At 33.7% G+C, this 19,779-nt stretch overlaps 1 protein-coding gene across 1 annotated transcript in view; it reads left to right on the plus strand.

Moving 5' to 3' along the window:
• The first annotated feature begins 776 nt into the window (after positions 1-776).
• Positions 777-19,779, plus strand: part of LOC126964440 (uncharacterized) — a 45,871-nt gene continuing 26,868 nt past the window's right edge. Inside the window, exon 1 of the mRNA XM_050807545.1 lies at positions 777-833. Coding sequence (XP_050663502.1) covers positions 802-833 — 32 coding nt within the window. The 5' untranslated portion in view covers positions 777-801. The remainder of the gene's footprint in view (positions 834-19,779) is intronic.

Consider the following 19,779-nt stretch of genomic DNA (forward strand, 5'->3'; position numbering starts at 1 on the left):
CGTAGAAGGGCGAAAATTTAAATTTGTAGGTATTTTTAATGCTGAATCATAATAAAATAAAAATAAAAAAATTGTCAACAAATTAAAAAAAAAAATTGGGGTGGAATACCCTTAACATTTTGTGGGATGCAAAATAGATAGTAGCCAATTGGCTGAGCTTTCTGAGAATTCTCAGACCTACTAAATGTGCATATAAAATTTGGTAAAAATTAGTAAAGCCGTTTCGGAGGAGTAAGGTAACTAACATTGTGACACGAGAATTTTATATATAAGATATTGCAGATTAAGAAGAATTTTTGGTAAGTGCCGGTGTAATGAACCACCATTATACCGTTGAGAAATGTTCAATGTACTGCGATTTATAAGTATTAATCTCACAAGCTATTTTTTAAACTTAATAAAACTCAACCAGTGGCGTTTACTTTAAAATAAACAGTTTTATCATAAAATGAACTCTTAATTTGTCCAACTGGCATATTATCATTATAAATAAAATCTGTAGACAGGAAATTGAAAAGCAAAATTGTAAATCCGTATTTGCCTTTCTTAATTGCTGTGTTTACATAATATAGTGACACAATTCAAAGAAAATATTATTGTAATAACATGTTCATTAGGTAAATATAAACATTACTTTATCGTCAAGTAATAAGGTCATGTTTAAACAAAATTTCTTGGAAAAATGATACCCAAGACAAATATTCGATAGCTGGAGCAGCTCTTTATATGTCCCATCGCAATATGAACACAGAACAACTAAACAACAGTTTGTTTCAAATCGCGGCACGGTATAGACGCGTTATGATGTCGGCCTCTGTGCAAACTAGTTTGAAGTAAGTGCAAGCGAAAGTTCTCGTATTCCATATATTTACATCAGATTTCTTTTAATATGTTGTGTCAATTAAACAGTTTTCTAGTGAACTATTTTCTTAATTGCGTTTATTGGATTATGTTTTAATTATTGAATAGTTGTATACAGGGAGTATATAGAGTTAAGGTTGTTTATTTAAAAAGCATTAATATTGATCCATTAACAATGTTAATTAATATGTTAATTTTAAAAGTATATTAATTAATTATGTGTGTGTTATCGTTTCAATTAAAGAAAGCACTATGAAGGTTTATTTAGTTCTTTATAAATAAAAGTATAAAACCTGTTTAGATTGAATCTCGATGAGTTGAAAGCCTTAACAGGTTTAAAAATTATTTTCACCCTTTTGCATGACGGGCGTGCTTCGAAGTGCTTCGACGTGCTTCCTGAGAACCCACTTTAGTTTTGTTTTGGATGATAAAGACAATCGAGCTTATCTGATGGCAATATCGTCATCGCTCACTCTCTTTTGCAACACCAGTCCTCTGGCTTATCACAGGAGCGCTGCCAGCCTATATGTGGTAGAAAAAACTGCACGGTGGTGGTACGCCACGCTTTCAGATGATGAAAGAAGGAGAGAAGAATAATTTAATCAATCAGGCCAGAATGACACTTAACATTTTATTGCCACGCACAGCTACTTTGTGGAATCAATTAACTGCTATTCTTTTCCCGAACCGATACGACTTAGGGACCTTCAAGAAAAGGGCATACTCTCACCTTAAAGGCCGGCAACGCATTCCTTGATACCTTAAATTGACACCTTGACAATAAAAAAAAACATTTTACTGCCACTTCGAAAAAATTGAACTTTAATTAGAAGAAGTGGCAATAAACTCATTGTTAGTCTTTCAAATCCATATTTACAGTTTCCGCATTTTGCATTCTATCATATACAGTTCGTTTCTCCTCCTCTTCAATGAAAAAAAAGAGAGAAAAAAGGCATTGTCATTACAAATAATAACAGAGACTTTATTTCACTGCCAAGTAGCCTTATCACTAATGAAGTCTTTTATGTTGTACCTTTACTTCTAAAAATGTTTAAATATACTATGGGTGTGGATGATAATTCAACTAATCGCGTGCAGTAAGAAGTTTTTTTATGAAAATAAGGGATGAGACGAGCAGGACGTTCAGCTGATGGTAATTGATACGCCCTACCCATGATTCTTGACAAACCCAAAAATTCTGAGCGGTACTACAATTGCGCTTGTCACCTTCAGACATACGATGTTAAATCTCATTTGCCCAGTAATTTCACTAGCTACGGCGGCCTTCAGACCGAAACACAGTAATGTTTACACATTACTGCTACACGGCAGAAATAGGCGCAGTTGTGGTACCCATAATCTAGCCAACTTCCTGTGCAAAGGAACCTCCCACTGGCCACAAGTTTTCATTAGGATTATGGTACGAAATACTCTCCATGATAAATGCGGTAGAATACGCACAACTAAGCATTGTCTGTACGAGCCAAGTAGTAAAGCAGTTCATAGAGTACTGGATTTCCGTGGTCAGATAATTGCGAGCTAGTGATGGGAAAAAATCACTGTGACTTTGTCACTTCTATTATTATATTATTATTATTTGAGTAGGGGATAATCTGCACTTAAATCCTAGGATTTATAGTGCCCACTGCTTGTGCTAGCGCGCCTATCCTCGACTTCTTGTGTCTTAAGACAAAGAGCTGTGGTGAGATCGAGGCTACTGACTAGGAGACATTTGCCGGGATTTAAATTGTATTCTCTAGACCTTTAAGAAGCGTAGGATCCTCAGAGGGTCCAGGCTGGTTACGTCCTCAGCTGTGAGTGAGGGTGTTTTAAGTCACCCCAGCCTGATTCTGGCAATGGCCTCGCATTCCAGAAGGATGTGTATGGGGTCTTCAGCGGCTTAGCAGCAGGATCTGCACAGATTTTTATTCACTGAGACCCATTCTGGCTAGGTGCCCGTTCACTTTGCAGTGGCCCGAGAGGAAACCCTTGAGGGCTCTCAGTTGTCACTTCGATTCCCATTTCTTCATAGTTCTGTAGAGTTCCTTTAATAACGCTGATACTCGGTAACTACAAAACAACATAATAAAATAATTTCACTTATTTACAGATATGACAAAAAAAATTACGACTAAATAAAAAAAAATACGTCAGATTTTTTATTGATTTCTCTTAAACAGCCTTCCATGTTGCAACGCCGTATAAGCAACGGTCATTTATTTCCATATTTCCGATACTTAAATCATAAATGCCGTAAATCTATGAATAAGATGATTGTCAGTAAAATCTTTTCTTGTTTCATTTATAATTAGTTTTGCTCTTCATAGTTAGATATGAATAATTAGATACGAACACAATAAGCTTCCGAAAACTGTTAGGAAAGCGACTTCGGTCAACATCTTCAAAAAAAAGGCTGCTTTATCATATTCAAACCAATGAGTAAAAACATCTTATTAATATGATAACAGTAAACCATATCTTGTAAATTGGACCACCGCCTTAAAACCGGAAAGTAACAATGAGCAAATTCGCCTCCCATTCACTGAATTTATGTTCTCATGTAAGTGACGACAGTCTTAATGAGAAATAAAGTTCTTTAAACCGATGTGATCACTCGCTCTATATATTGAACCTCTGTAATATCATGCTAAACGAGTGTTAATGTATTTGTTCATGTATCCATATCGCGTAAGCTCAATATTAAATTATTTCTTCTTCATGTAACATATTACATGCACATTACACGATAAGGGGTTAAAATATCACGGGTTCAAATTATTTATAGTTTTATTAGATTATACAACCCTCTTCCGGGGTTTGTAGTTTGTGAAAACTATTCAAAGTGAAACTTATTTTCACATTATAGACATTTAACTAAAAATTTTCGGAATAATATTCCATTAAAGGTATAAAAATCGCTTTATCAATCTTAATTTTATACTTGGAAAATTGGAATGATAATGGGAAATAATAAAAGTAATAACATTTACATTAAACACTGACAAAAACAAACAAAATAGTCTATATAATACAGTACACCGTCAGCTGCTGCGAACTATAGGCGCCGCCCGACCGTCACGCGACATGCAACATACAGAGGATAAAGTTTGAGACGATGTAATAAAAGTTTCACTTTAAAAGGCGCGTACATATTTTAAAAGCAGGCAACGCTCCTGTGAGTCCTCTGGTGTTGCAAGAGAATGTAGGCGGCGGTGATCACTTAACACCAGGGACCCGTACGCTCGTTTGTCCTCCTTTTCCATAAAAAGGCAAACTTTTAAGGATATATATTTTGAAGAGATTGAAACGGAATTGGCTTGGCCTAGACATAATATAATATTCATCTATTTAGCATGAATGCCCAATGGAACTTTCCAATTGTAACTGTATTTCTACATAAAGATTTTTTTTATAGTTTCGTGACCGTTACAGGACCAAATTTTCAGGGGACAATCATTTACACGCTTTATAATTAATATAATAATTTTAATTAAATAAATGTGGAACACTTAAATTAATGAAAGAAAATACTAAGCTATATTATCGCTCAAATTTAATTTTTAAAACATAGAAATTTTACTTTTTAATGTACTTATTTTCTTTTTACATAAGAATGTTTTTTGCGCCTATAATTGGATGTAGTTCCTGAAAAACGTTCCAAGCCACAAGCATCACATTTTAAGGAATTCGTGTTTAAAGTTTTATAAATATTAGTGTATTCCATACATGTGGGTTGGGCTACTAAGTCATGATGTCATTTAAAGAGTGACAGTAGGGCTGCCATTTTTTGTCAGTCCGTTAATATGAATCACGTGACCAGTTTTGTGTTCTTAACTCAATTTCGAATTTGATTGTCGTTTGGAACGTTTTTCTGGAATATCGTCCAATTGAACTCTCAACTTGTATTCTTGTCTATATTTTTTTGTATGTATTATTGTATAGGTACTTTGTTGGTGCAACAAAAAAAATAACCAAACTTATATTGTACATAGCAGGAGTAACCTGTACCCATTGTGGATACAAGACAACAGTCTAGTACGATATACATACTTAAATATAGATAAATACATACAAACACCCATGACTCGGAAGCAAACATTATTATTAATTATAAAAATTATTGCACCTACCGAGATTCGAACCTGGGATCTCTAGCTCAATAACCACTAAGCAAACACAAATCTAACCTCTTATTAAATTACTTTATTTTAACAATAGAAGATTCACAATGGTTTCGTAATAACAAAATTGTTAAAGATAGCATATTATCTCTTTTTATACAAACAAACTTAACATAGCTCGATCAAGTTAAAGTAACAAGATTTGTTTGACAACTAGCTCGTTTGTTAGGAAAACTTGGAGTATGTTATCAAGACGCACACGACAAGTTTAATAATACGTTAGCAGTAAGAGAGTTTTGCAATCTTGATCTGATGTTTTTTTATTAAAACAAGGGACGAGATGATTAGGATCATTCATCATCATTACATCAGTTCATCTGATGGTAATTTATACGCCCTGAATATTACAATGCAGTGCCGCTTAAGATGATTGAAAAACCCAAAAATTCTGAGCGATACTACAACTGCGCTCGTCACCTTGAGACATAAAATGTCAAGTCTCATTTGCGCAGTAATTTTACTAGCTAGGGCGCCCTTCAGACCGAAACTCAGAATGCTTACATTACTGCTTCACGGCAGAAATAGGCGCCGTTGTGATTCCCATAATCTAGCCGGCATCCGGTGCGAAGAAGCCTACCACTGGTAATTGTTAGGGAAACTCCGTAAAATCTACTCGTGTCTGAAGATGAAGGTTTTCAACCAGTGTGTGTTGTCAGTGATGACTTACGGTACGCAGACGTGATCGATAACTAGTAACTACGGAGCCGATGAGAAAGCTCATGGTCGCTCAAAGAGAAATGGAGAGGGCTTTGCTCGGAGGTCCCTCAAATCAGAAATAAGGAGATCCGTAGGAGAACCACATAGCCAAAATGATTGCTGAGATTGATGAAGACCAGATGGACGGTGGGGTAGTATAGTCCTCCAACGGCGACCACGTACCGGTAGACGAAGTGTTGGTAGGTTCCCCCCAAAGTTGGACCGACGATCTGGATATCTGATGGACCGATCATCGTGGAAATCTTTGGAGGAGGCCTTCATCCAGCAGTGGACGTCTTCCATAAAAACAAAATACTACAATTTAATTATATTTTGCCAATTTAAGTAAGAACTAAATGTTGACCTCTATTTTGAGCAATGCACGAACACCAACACAAAGTGACATACAAATCGCGATCGTATGAATTGGCTCATCACGCACACTAAAGTAATAAACCTGGCCTGTTTTCATCGGCTGTCTATGATACTTGTTTGAATATTAATTATTGCTATCAATGTCAAATGAACAATTATTAATTATTATATCATTAGAAATTATTGGTTGTGCATTAATTAAACTGCGTTGGTTTCTTATCTTATCGCTACTTCAGTTGTGTTTCGGTAAGCATTTACTCATTAGAGTCAAGTATGTTTAAAATTCAAGAAATCTGAATACAATTGGACGTAATTGCAGAAAAACGTTCCAAACCACAATCATGTTGAAATTGAGTTAAGAAGACAAAACTGGTCACGTGATTCATATTAACGGACTGACAAAAAAGGGTTGCCCTACTGCTGCTACTCTTTAAATGAAATCATGACTTAGTAGCCCAACCCACATGCATGGAATACACTAATATTGATTAAACTTTAAACACGAATTCCTTAAAATGTGGTGAATGTGGCTTGGAACGTTTTTCATAATCTCACCACTCATCTCACACATTGTATCTCTCTTCTTATTATTATCTATATATATGTTGATATATGTAAATTACGTGTCACGCTGTTTGTCCGCGATGAACTCCTCAACTAATGAACGGAGTTTGATGGGTATTACTTCATGGAGTGCAGTTTAGTCCAACTTGAGAGATAGGATACTTTTTATTTCGATTTGGGACCCTTAATTATTTTTATTTTCAACATTTGTTTTGTATTGACATATTTTCTATGAGAGAATTTAGTGACGCACGGTTTGACAGTTCAGCTGTGAAACAATTTCAATAAAACAACAGGGAGCACATTTTACGAAATAATTCTTGATGTTATGAAATATTATTGACAAGTTCATGAAAAACAGTATTTTATTTATAATAAACAAAAAAAAAAGATTCATATAACACTTAATTAGTATGCATTTTACATTTAGAAATAGATTTCATTAAATGTAATGAGGTAATGGCAATAAAACTTAATAATCACATCCCAAACGATATTAAAAATAAAGAGAAGCCTTCTCTATTTAAAAGACATCTTAAATTTTTTTTAGTTTCAAAATGCTTCTACGATTTACCCGAATTTTTTAATTACACCAAGTGTGAGAATTAGTTACAATATAGTATAAGAATGTATAAAATGTATAAGACTTATTTATTTTATGTATAACGTTGCTGTGCCCTTGCAGGGCGTCACATATTGTCTACCCGTTAATGTACCTACCACCCTAGTGTAAAATGTGACTTGCAATAAAATATTTTGATTTGATTTGGTAATGTAACCGTAGTTGATATTATATTTTGACATCAAATTTTTTGTGCCTTTTTGAAACGCCACCCGCGAGCGTATAGCATATATATTATTGCATTTTGAATTAATTTCGGTTGTTTTCCGTGTTATTTATATTTCAAGAATTAACGTAATAAAGCACACAATTTTATTTGTAAATAGTTTTCCTATGGATGTGTGTTTAGCTGAGGTTTTCATCACTAGTTTTAGTACCGCAGACTCTCGCTATGTAGCCAACAGCGCCAAAATGAAAAATATCAAACAGGCACAAAAGCACTTTGACAGCCGCCAGTCCAGTGGTATATAGTAGAGGTCAGTGATTGTTCTAGATTTAAACTCTGCTAATGTTTAAATCGAACGTGAATGTAAACAAAACGTGATCTAACCGACTCGTCAGCGACAAGCTTAGTCAGCAATGTGTGCCAATACAAATATAGCAAACAATCAGATTTAGTGCTAATAATTAAATTACAATAATTATAAATAATAATTAATAAACGGTGTATCAAGTCATCCTATATGCATCATCAGCGTTCAAGAAGGTCAGTAAATACTTCTCGTCTCAAATACCACAGTGTCTGAAGACGAAAGTTTTTAACCAGTGCGTATTGCTAATGATGCAGAAGAGGGCTATTCGCGCGATTTATAACCTAGGTCCTAAAGAATCATTAAGAGAAAATTTTAAAGAAATAAACATTTTGACTGTTGCTTCTCAATATATTTTTGATAATGTTCTGTATGTTCATAAGCACAATTTTCTAGAAACTGTGACATTCATAATGTTAACACGAGGAACAAACATAAACTTGTTGTGCCTACTACTCGGTTGGGTCGAGTTAGTAAGTCTTTTGTTGAGCGATGTATATGCTTCTACAATATGATCCTAGAAAATGTACAAAACAAATGTGTTACGAAATTTAAAACAATTGTTAAAAAACGTTTGTGTGGGAAAGGTTATTATAGCATAAACGATTTTCTTAATGACACCACGGACTGGGAATAAAACGAACACCCTCAGGCTCTTTAATTATAAATGTTTATTGTACGATAAAACATTGTAATCCATATTTTATATGAAAAAAAAGCCCGCTGAGTTTCTTGCGCCCATTCTTCTCAGGTCTGAGGCAGTCTCTTTTGAATGGGTGGTAGTTTTTGACGTTCAATAAGTGATTTTAAATCCTATTTTAAATAAAAATATTTGAATTTGAATTTGATGACATACGGAACGCATTTGTGGTCGCTAACTAGGGGCTTTATGAGGAAGCTCATGGTCGCTCAGAGGGCAATGGAGAAGGCTATGCTCGAAGTTTCCCTGTGAGATCGAATCAGGAATGAGTAGATCTGTAGGAGAACTAAATCACCGACATAGCTCGATTAGTTGCGAAACTAAAGTGGCAGTGGGCCCTACATAGCTCGACGAACAGACGGCTGTTGGGGCAGCAAAGTCCTCGAATGATGACCATGTAGCGGAAGACGTAGTTGACTGACGATCTGCTCAAGATCGCCGGAGTAGGTTGGATGAGGTCAGCGCAGATCTGATCTGACCGATCGTCATGGCTATCTTTGGGGGAGGCTTTTGTCCAGCAATGGACGTCTTCCGGATGAAATGATGACATTAGGTCATTGCGGTCTTCAAAGTGAATGTCAAAAATATTTTATTGACATAAAATCAACAGATTGCTCGTCAACGTCAGTCACATAAATACAATTCAAATGCAGCATGTATTTGTTCAACAAAAGTTTTAATATGTATGTATTTTAAAAAAATGCAATCCAGTAAACAATACTAGGCTTAACCATAAAATGCACAAAAAATCGTCCACGTAATCTTCAATACTGTAAGAAGCCTTTGACATGAGTCTGTGTTTAATAAAAGATTTAAATTTATTTATTGATAACTAGCTGACCCGACAGACGTTGTTCTGTATATAATAAATAAAATAATGTTTTTATATGAATCTTATATCTTTAAACGAGCAATTCTTGTATATAAATATATATATAAACTGAATCTTGGAAACGGCTCCAAAGATTTTAATGAAATTTAGTATACAGGTAGTTTCGGGGGCGAAAAATCGATCTAGCTAAGATTCAATTTTAAATAATGTAGTTTTATTCGTGTTTTAATGAGAAACTGCTACAATAGCATTAGAATACAAAGTTAAATTTTGCCACTATATACAAGAATATAATATTTCAGATGTGACATTGGGTGATCCAGATGTACTATAAGTTGTTTTTTGTTCAACTTTTGTACCTTCTTGAAAATCCGAGCAAGGCTCGGGCATCCAGGTACTTTGTCAAGAATATATCATAACATTAAAAATTACTTCGTAAAATATGCACCCTGCTGTCGTAATGAAATTGTATAACAGCAGAACTGTCAAACCGTGCGTCAATAAATTTCTCTCATAGAAATTATGTACAAATTTGTTGTTTTTATTTAATTTAGCAGCATTTTTCTATTTATTCATTATTTAAACCTTCTCTGGACTTCCACAAATAATTCAAGACCAAAATTAGCCAAAACAGCAATTCATTTTTATATATATATATTCAGATACAGTTTTGGTAATTTATTCTAAAATTTAATGCCATTGCATGCAGAAGAATTGTTTATTTTGGGGGCTACAAGGTTGTAGTTATTTTGCTTGAATATATTTATTTATTTATTTATTTATTTATTTATTTATTTATTTATTTATTTATTTATTTATTTATTTATTTATTTATTTATTTATTTATTTATTTATTTATTTATTTATTTATTTATTTATTTATTTATTTATTTATTTATTTATTTATTTATTTATTTATTTATTTATTTATTTATTTATTTATTTATTTATTTATTTATTTATTTATTTATTTATTTATTTATTTATTTATTTATTTATTTATTTATTTATTTATTTATTTATTTATTTATTTATTTATTTATTTATTTATTTATTTATTTATTTATTTATTTATTTATTTATTTATTTATTTATTTATTTATTTATTTATTTATTGAAAAGACCAACAGCATAAATATTACAAATTAGTCTTAAAAATTAGTGTACATATAATAGCCAATTACAGGTCTCTCTATATAAACAAAAATCAACTAATGAGTTTTCAACTTAAATAACTTTAACTTATAAACAAAAAAATCGACTTAACTGAATTTCAACTTAATTTACTTTAACATAATAATATGTATAGTTTAAACATTAAAAGAATAATATTATGCGTATGAATGCGAATTTAATATTTATATCTATTATTATATTATGTTATAATCGATTATAGTGTTTATTTTATGTTTGGATGTGTATGTGTGCGTGTAGTGTGTGTTTGTGTATATGTGCGTGTGTTAATGTACCTATTTGTTCGTTTTATATTGCTCCAGTAACATTTTTTTGTATCTAGTGTATTCATTAATATTTTAATAATTTCTGTTTTGAAGCTTTACTGCGATTATGAATGTCGACATTCGAAAAAACTTCGTTGTAATGCTTACAAATTCTGTTAATGGGAGAATTTTTACCGTAGTTCGTAGTGTAAAATGATAATGAAAAAAGAGGCGTATTTCTCGTTCGTTTTAGTGGTACATTGAAGTTAATACTAGCAAGTAATGTTGGGGAGTCCAGAAGATTAGTTATTATATTAAATAAGAACATTGTATCTAATAACGTTCGTCTGTCTACTAGTGAAATTATATTATGATGCATGCAGCCATCTTTGTAGTTGGAAAAAATTTTATGACGATAGTTAAGGTGCCTTATAAATTTAGCTTGAATCTTTTCAAGTTTTTCAATATATTGTACTACAAAGACACTTGGTAAAGCTGAAGGCTCCGGAGCAGTGGAATCTTGTAACATAGGAAATAGAATCATGACGTATTTAAATGTTATTGTTATTTATGTTTTGATAATGTGTTTTGATTTGAGCTGATGGCCTCGTAGTCAATGATAAAATAAATTATGGAAATTTATGTTATAAATTGTTACTAGCCTTGATCGTTATTTTGAAAAATACACAAAAGTGTAACAAAAATTTATAAAGTTATACGGCTGAGAAACAACTTGACCGGTATTCTGGACACCACTCTCATTTATTTTCCACTGGTAAAACCTCTAATATACCACTGGCGTGTATACCAGTGGGAGGCTCCTTTGGTGAAAAAAAATGCGGGTAGAGTTTTTGCGTCGCTACTTCTCTCTCAGAGCGTCATTTGTTTCCGATGAGGTATTATCTAGTATATTAGAAATGACATCAAAAAGAGCTCTAAATGAATCAATTTTGAGAAAATAATGATGATATGATAAAAACAGGCCAGGAATATTACTTTATGTTTGTGTTGTGTTAGCCTTAAGTCTATCTAGACGTATAATTGACCTAAGGTAATGAAATGTCATTACATAGTACCTATGATAATTCACTTTCCACTTGTGTAGTATATGTTAGTTCGTTTATTTAGTGTGTGCGTCAAATATTGCAAAAATAATTGGTACGACTTTCTCTCATATAAATGATTTTATTATTTTTTGGTTTATTGGACAACGCTATATGATAAAATATGTTAACGGTACGAATACACGAACACGAATTTATGGAAACCGGTTTTTCATCACAATGGTATGAATATACAACGAAGAAACTCATTAATGGTTCACAGCATATATGTTGAGCCCCATAATATTTGTATACAAATACAAGATCAGTTGGAAATATAATAAAAAAAAATTAAAAATAAATGTATCAGAGCAAAAAGAATGAAATTATAACTAAAAAAAATTCTGTAGAGTAACAGCTTTTAATTTTTGAAAGTTTTTTTTTATATTTTATTGCAATTAATAAACTTAAGACAATGTTATAATATTTCAACCAAGTTTCATTTTTTTTGTGTTATTGTAATTAACAAAAAAATATTACTGATTGAAGTACAAATAATCAAAACACATTCATTTGAATACACACAATATATTCAAAATTATTTACACTACATTCAAAAACTCCTGGAAAAACTACTGTATGCATGATAAATCCTTTAACGGCTGGCATTAACCAAAACCGATTATGTCGACCGATGGTTGACAGAAGAACCAGGACGAGTTTTTTTTTTTTCGAGTGGAGTAAAATACATTTACGTATTGAAGACCCCGAAACGGGACCCATATGTCGGGCTCGGGTGTAAACACCCCCTACCGACTAAAAAACCTCCTCTGTGCTGATAGCCCTGAAGGCTTTTACAGCGAAGCCGGGCGGGGGGATACCAGGACGAGTAACACCCGATGGATGAATGTCTTAAGCTGTAGACAGTCGAAAGAAGCGATACCTGCATTGCACCGAAACTGACACGTAGACTTATCAGCCTTAACAGACATGATATCCGTATAATGGTAATCACACTAACGGGTCACACATCACTATACAAGCAACTTTTTACAATTGGCGTAACGGAAACTCCTAAGTGCAGAGGCTATCTAGTGGAGGACAAAACGTTCACTCACGTAATCCTGGTATGTGCGGAGGTGACCAACCAACGGGCAAAAACCTTAACTAATGCGAGGTCGCTCCAGGAAGTCTGCGAACACCCCAGGAATGTTCTGATCTTCTGGAAGGAGCTGGGCTTGTTGTACTAACTGGCCAATACTGCACGCAAAATGGACCCAAACTGGTGGTTTAATTGTGGAACCGAGTACGACGGTGGACCAATAGGTGCGAGGCGACCACCTGTCCGTTCGATGGTCCGGCCGTACCAAATCCGACCATGTGTTTAAGCTATTACACTGCAAAGTGTACCACTTCTGCCAACATTGGACGTTGCCCGTAACCAATATTTGACTGTGTAGCGATATGTTTTAAAAATAAAGGTATTCGAAGAATTTTATTCGTCGACGTTAAGGTCACAAACACGTAAAAATAATGATAAAACTCCGAAAACTGTGTACACATAATGAACAGCTGCCATTATTATAATCATCTTTGTAAACACTAATCTGTTGTCAACATGATAATCGTCTACGTAGCAGCTATTTTAAGTCTTAGCGATGGGCGCTGTGCCCAATGACCGGGGTTGCATGACATTATACCACGGCTAATCGTTTTTGATTCTTTAAGAATGACAACATACTTGAAGAGTATTCCAAAGAGGTTTTTAAAGTGGTTCCTGTCACTGAGTTATACCTTCACACGACACGCCATAAAGCTCGGATATCAAAGTCATCGTCAAATAAACTTTATTCAGTTAGGCTTAAACTAAGCGCTTTTGAATCTTCACTACAAATATTTCTTTTAAATTACCGAATTTACCCGATGTTCGTAAAAAGTTGAGCTCGTGAGAAGGACATGCAAGAAACTCAGTGGCCACTCTTTTCAATATAATAGAATATTTTACAATGGCTGTAATATACATAACAAATTAGTTTGTAAGGATTGTACGGCATCTTACATTCCGATACGATATTGGTCACGATTTACGAGTGCACGTTTGCCATTGAGTATCACACCAACTGGATACGGCAAGCGGTTTTAGAACAGTCCAGAACATAAGTAAAATCTAACATTGATTTGTCAAACTTCGTGGTTAGGTTTTTAGGACAAACTATTTACGGAATACAACACAGTTAAAATGGAGGGCAATTAGTAATCATCGATATTTTCATCTTACCATCACTACCATTCACTTAGGTTAAAAAATGATAATCATAAATAACAAATATTGTTGGTTACTAAGGGTAAGGTAAAACCATAGAGTAGAAATACATGCTCTTAATACTGTACTTTGTGAATAGTCTCTGCGGAAAGAGAATCGTCGTGGCATACAATGGAACTAGGATTAATTTTAGTTAACGTTATCATTAAAAATCATTCCCTTAAATAATAATTAAGATGGAATCTGATAACATTATATTCTGACATAGTTTCAAAGTATCAAGGTGTAACCGTCGCTCTATAATAGTGTTGTCAAAATATACTTTTAGACCTCCCTACAAAGTTCTGAATATGATGAATTATATGAATATCTGTAATGCAACTCTGTTAACTTTTAACGAATAAACAAGTTTGTTTTTTACTTTGAATAAATAAAAACTCCCGAGATAATAACAAATACGCATGAATCTTGGCATTGAAATAATAACACGAAGGTGTATTGTTACAATATAAATGTATTATCTGTGGTTAAGGACGAATATCAGATCACAAGATCAAGGTTTAAGTGGTATTTATACGATGTCGGATTCATTCGTTTGTTTTTTATTATGGTATTTGTATTTCTACAGGATGTAAAACACCTACATTCTAAAAGTGGGAGGCTGCAATTGGACCATTATTCTGAATATAATCGCACTGGAAATTTCCAAAATAAAAAAGATTGTGGATCGAATTATTTTAGAATATAACTTTAATAGTCCCTAAAATAAAAAACAAAAAGCAGAAATGTATTTCGCCTCAACAGCTGACAGCATTAGAAACGTTGTATAAGTGCCATTGGTCCTTATTACGTACATAGTTTTTGATATTTTCTTTTCTGCAACTTTCTTGCATTTTAGCCAATAGCTATGATTTCGGAGGTTGTCTGGTTACACTCTGTATTTTACTAGCTTACGTAACAGGCTGTTCTGCCTACAGAAATAGAGAATTTTTATGACTTTATTTAACGTAGATTTCCGAACGCTGGTCATAGCTGGCATAGTTGAATTCAACGATGGACCTCTTTCGCGAAATTGGTCTTGCCTAATTTGGATAAGATGCAGTGTTGGTAGGCCCCACAAAATGTAACTATGATCTGGTCAAGATCGCCAGAATACATTGGATGAGGGCAATGCAGGGCCGATCGTTGTGGAGATCTTTGGGGGGAGGCTTTCTGGAAATGATGATGATATTTTTAGAACTTTTCAAAACCTATTGAAAATTATTAAAAAAAGCACATAATTCGAAATTTGTAATGTTGTATTTGAACTTGTTTCATCAAAGCTGAACTTCACATAAAAAACACGTCACAAATATGGTTATTATCCTCATTATCTGAATGTGTGGCGTTCCTCTAATGTCCGGTTGGTTGGATATCGTAACTTGAAGCGTGTCATGTTAAGGTGACATTAAGCGGCAGTAATCAGGTCGAACAACTCTTCGGAAGACTCACCGTGATAAATGCGGAAGCAGACAATAAAGCGACGTCTCTACGCAATGCCAAGTGATCACGATAGTCGCTTACAGTCTTACAGAGCACTGGGTCCCCGATAATTCGAGTAGCTCGCACGCGATCAAATGGTTCGAGCTGAGACTGGGGTGCGCCAGACCAGAGATGTCAGCGATACTCCATATGTGGCTGGATCTGCGCTTTATAGAGCGCTAGAATATGCTATATACTTATTGCGGTGCCCTGTCTATACACCTAGTTTCTTCGAAGCCCACTTGGTGTTTGCCTTCCAAATGACCGCGGAATTGGCAATCGCTCGAGATTTCGAGACCCAGTATTCCGATACTAGGATCAGTATTCTGCGGAGATCTCATACAATCGGCTGACCCATATGTATGCTCAATCAAAGCAAAACTAGTGATAATTGTATGGGCCGTGACTAATTGATACATAGATCATATTGAAGAAGTCGGCTTGAATAAATACAATTACTTTTAAACTATGACGGATGAAGGTCAAACAATAAACATACTGTTAATCAAAGTGGATGTTAGTTACTACGTTATAAGAGGCGGGATTGCCTAAGTAAAAATTGAAATTTAGTTGAGTATTAAACGTGCAGTGATTTTACATAAGTTTGAAATAGTAGTTATTACAGTATGGAGATTGGCTACGAAGTATAATCCGGCTAAGTTTGAAAGTGCAGTTGCTTAAAACGTAGTGCATTTCGGCTATCTCCGTTTTTTACAAGATTATAGCCGTCATCTGTCAATCTATCAATGACTGCATATTTCATACAATCGTGTGAATCGCTTTTTTCGTAGAGATTTTTTTTTATCAAACAGTATCACCGCTTCGGAAACAAACGGCGCTCTGAGAAGAGAAAAAATGGCACAAGAAATTCTCTCAGCAATCTTTTTTCGCGCTCTTTTTAATAAAATATACAATATTGTACTGTCATTGTTATTGCTATAAAATAATCATATTTTAGTCCCAGGCTGTCCGATCACTTAGATATTCAGCTGTGGAGTAGTAGTATTTACGACAGATTTTTTTTTAAATAACATACTTAAATTTGTAATTCTCGTGTCGCGGTGTGTGTTCACAAACTCCTCCGAACCGACGAATCTGTATGAAATTTTATGCACATATCGGGTTGGTCTGAGAATCGGCCAACATCTATTTTTCATACCCGTAAATTATAAGGGTGACCCATACCTAAATATTTATTTTTTATTTTTGACATTTTATTTTTATTTTATTATATTTCAGCATTAAATTTTAATTTTCACCTCTCTCTACGTTCAACACCAATTTTTCTATCGCTATTTTTATATTATTCTGTTTCATCCACAGATCCGCAATAGGGTTGCAAGATGGCAATCTAATATAATAATTATTGTAGTATGATAAATTTTATGTACGATATATTTGGTAAGTAGGCCTGAGAATCGGTCGTCATCTTATACCCAAAAAAGTATAATTATTACATTTTTTTAATACTTTATATGGCAATACAACGTTTGCTGCATCAGCTAGTATTTAATATAATCTGATCTTACACCTTAGGATTGAAAGTCCGTGAAAGACGACTGAGTGCCATTTAAATTTATATATATATAAAAATGAATTGCTGTTCGTTAGTCTCGCCAAAACTCGGGAACGGCTGGACCGATTTGGCTAATTTTGGTCTTGAATTATTTGTGGAAGTCCAGAGAAGGTTAAAAAGTTATAAGGTGAATAACTATGAAAATACTCGGAATTAAATAAAAACAACAATTTTGATTTTCTTTTGACGTGTCCACCGTCGTTCAGAAATCAAATAAAAATAATAGTTTAAAATGAATAACTAATTAGAATTTTTATATCTTTCAAACTATCTAAGGAGGTAAAAAATGAACTTCCTTAAAACACTGGTAATAACTTTTGTTTGTTTTAAGTTTATTTTATACAAAAGTTTAGGTCTTTTATTTATCCATTGAGGCAGTATGAAGTCTGCCGGGTCAGCTAGTTATTATATATATATATTAAATATGTAATAGATTCTCCTCTCGATGGCATCTTAAACAATTTGGACTGTCTTTTTAATAATATTAGAAACTTTCATTTAAGGAATTCGTATCATCAATATTATGAATATTTATCGAACAAGACATTGAACCGTCCCACTTAACGAATTGAGTAGAAAATGAAGGTCACGAGAAAGTGGTTGAGCGCTCACAGTCCAATTATACAATTTGTTGTTTATTTACCGTTGTTTGACGAAATTTAGTGACAAGTGCAGGGTTCACTTGATAGTAGACTATTCAAAGTAATAAAAAATTACAAAAAATTCGTTTATTTGAAAGATTACTTGTACATTTTAGTGGCTGATACTTGACTTGTATTCGGAATGTCGGCACTTCTCTAGTTTAACTTAATCAAGAAAAAAGAAATAAACAAAGATGATTATAGAACAATAAAATCACATGATTTAAACCAAATCGGAAAATATATTAATATTTTGTAGTTATTTTCTTTTCTAGTGGATTCTGTTGTGAGCGATATACGATAAGAATTTAGTATAATACTAAATATTTGCTTTGGAATTCGAAAATTTAAAAAATATATCTCCTTTCTATATAAACTTTACGCCTTTATACTTTCACCTAAAACGCCGACATTTTTTTTGCCCTTTATCCCTTATTTTGTTCCCGTAGGTATGCAAATTTAATAGTTTTTAAACCCAGCTCAGTCAGTCAGTGAGGACATTATTACATACTAGCTGATGCCCGCGACTTCGTCCGCATAGATAATGGGTTTTTAAAAATAATAACCAAGTTTGGAATTGAAGCTTATGTCCTATTCCAGTTCCGGTTCCCGTTTTCGCTCCCGTTCTCAACATAATATTATATGAATCTTATTTCGAGGAAGATTGCTATGACAAACTAAACCTACTATTGGTATAGTTATAGCTCATCGATGTGAATTTTAGTTTTTCACAAATCCCGCGGCAGCCATGGAATTTTCCGAGATAAAATGTATATATTCTATCCCAGTATCTAGTCTATCGTTGTACCAATTTTCAATAAAATCGGTTCAGTAGAACCGACGTAAAAGCGTAACAAACAATCTTACATTCACATTTATAATATTAGTAGGGATTATACATTACATATTATCCAAATGTTTTGAGTTTTCTTAAGTGATAATTCCGCTAATATTTGTCTTTTATACTCAGTCTGAGATTGAGACTCGCGCCAGATTTTGGCGAGTCTACATGTCCTGAAGTCCTCGTGTAGTTGCGAAACACGTGTCAAATTGTTTAAAAGGCAAATATTGGCGGAATTAATACTAAAGAAAACTCTAAACATTTGGATAATTATGGTTTTCCGCAAAGTAACGCCTACTTCAATAAATTTTATTACATATTATGTATTTGTAAAAACAGCTTAGATATACAATAAATTATTGCGATTCCAGTTAGTTATCTCTAGTCATAACCAGTACGTCTTATCAAGAGACTAATTATTTATCTACAGTTTATGCAAGCTGTGTTTGTGATTTTATTATCTGTCATTATTAATGAGATCAGGAATGTAACCTTTGTAATGTTATGTTTATCCTTTACATTATGAACTAACTAACTAACATTATTGTTATTAAATGAGGGAAATGCATAGAAACATTATGTTTATTAACGACGTAGTACTAGCTCAAGAGCCATATAGAAAAGGATACAGATTTATGGCTGGGGACCGAGCAAATGGCCTTGAGGAATCGAGCGGAGCTATTTTTTTTAATGAAAATAAGGACGAGACAATTGCAATGCCGCTCAGGATTCCTAATAAAACCGCAGTAATAATTTTCCCAGTAATTTCACTAGCTACGGCACCTTTCAGACCGAAACTCAGTAATACTTACACATTTCTGCTTCACGGAAGAAATAAGCGCCGTTGTGGTACCCATAATCTAGCCGGCATCCTGTGCAAAGGAGCCTCCCACTGGTAGGAGCTAGGTTACCTCTCTCACACAAGATCGCCATAGTTTGAATGCATAATTAGAAGCATTTTTAATTTATTACAAACTTAATACAATTTATACAAATAAAATTTTAAAACAAAATTTTATGTGCTCTCCCAACTAAGCTAACCGTTCGAGTGACGTATCGTTATAAAATCTTGTATGCTTTGGTCAAGTCTCTGG

The sequence above is a fragment of the Leptidea sinapis genome, chromosome 5 (genome assembly GCF_905404315.1).
Source record: "Leptidea sinapis chromosome 5, ilLepSina1.1, whole genome shotgun sequence".
Classification (NCBI taxonomy): domain Eukaryota; kingdom Metazoa; phylum Arthropoda; class Insecta; order Lepidoptera; family Pieridae; genus Leptidea; species Leptidea sinapis.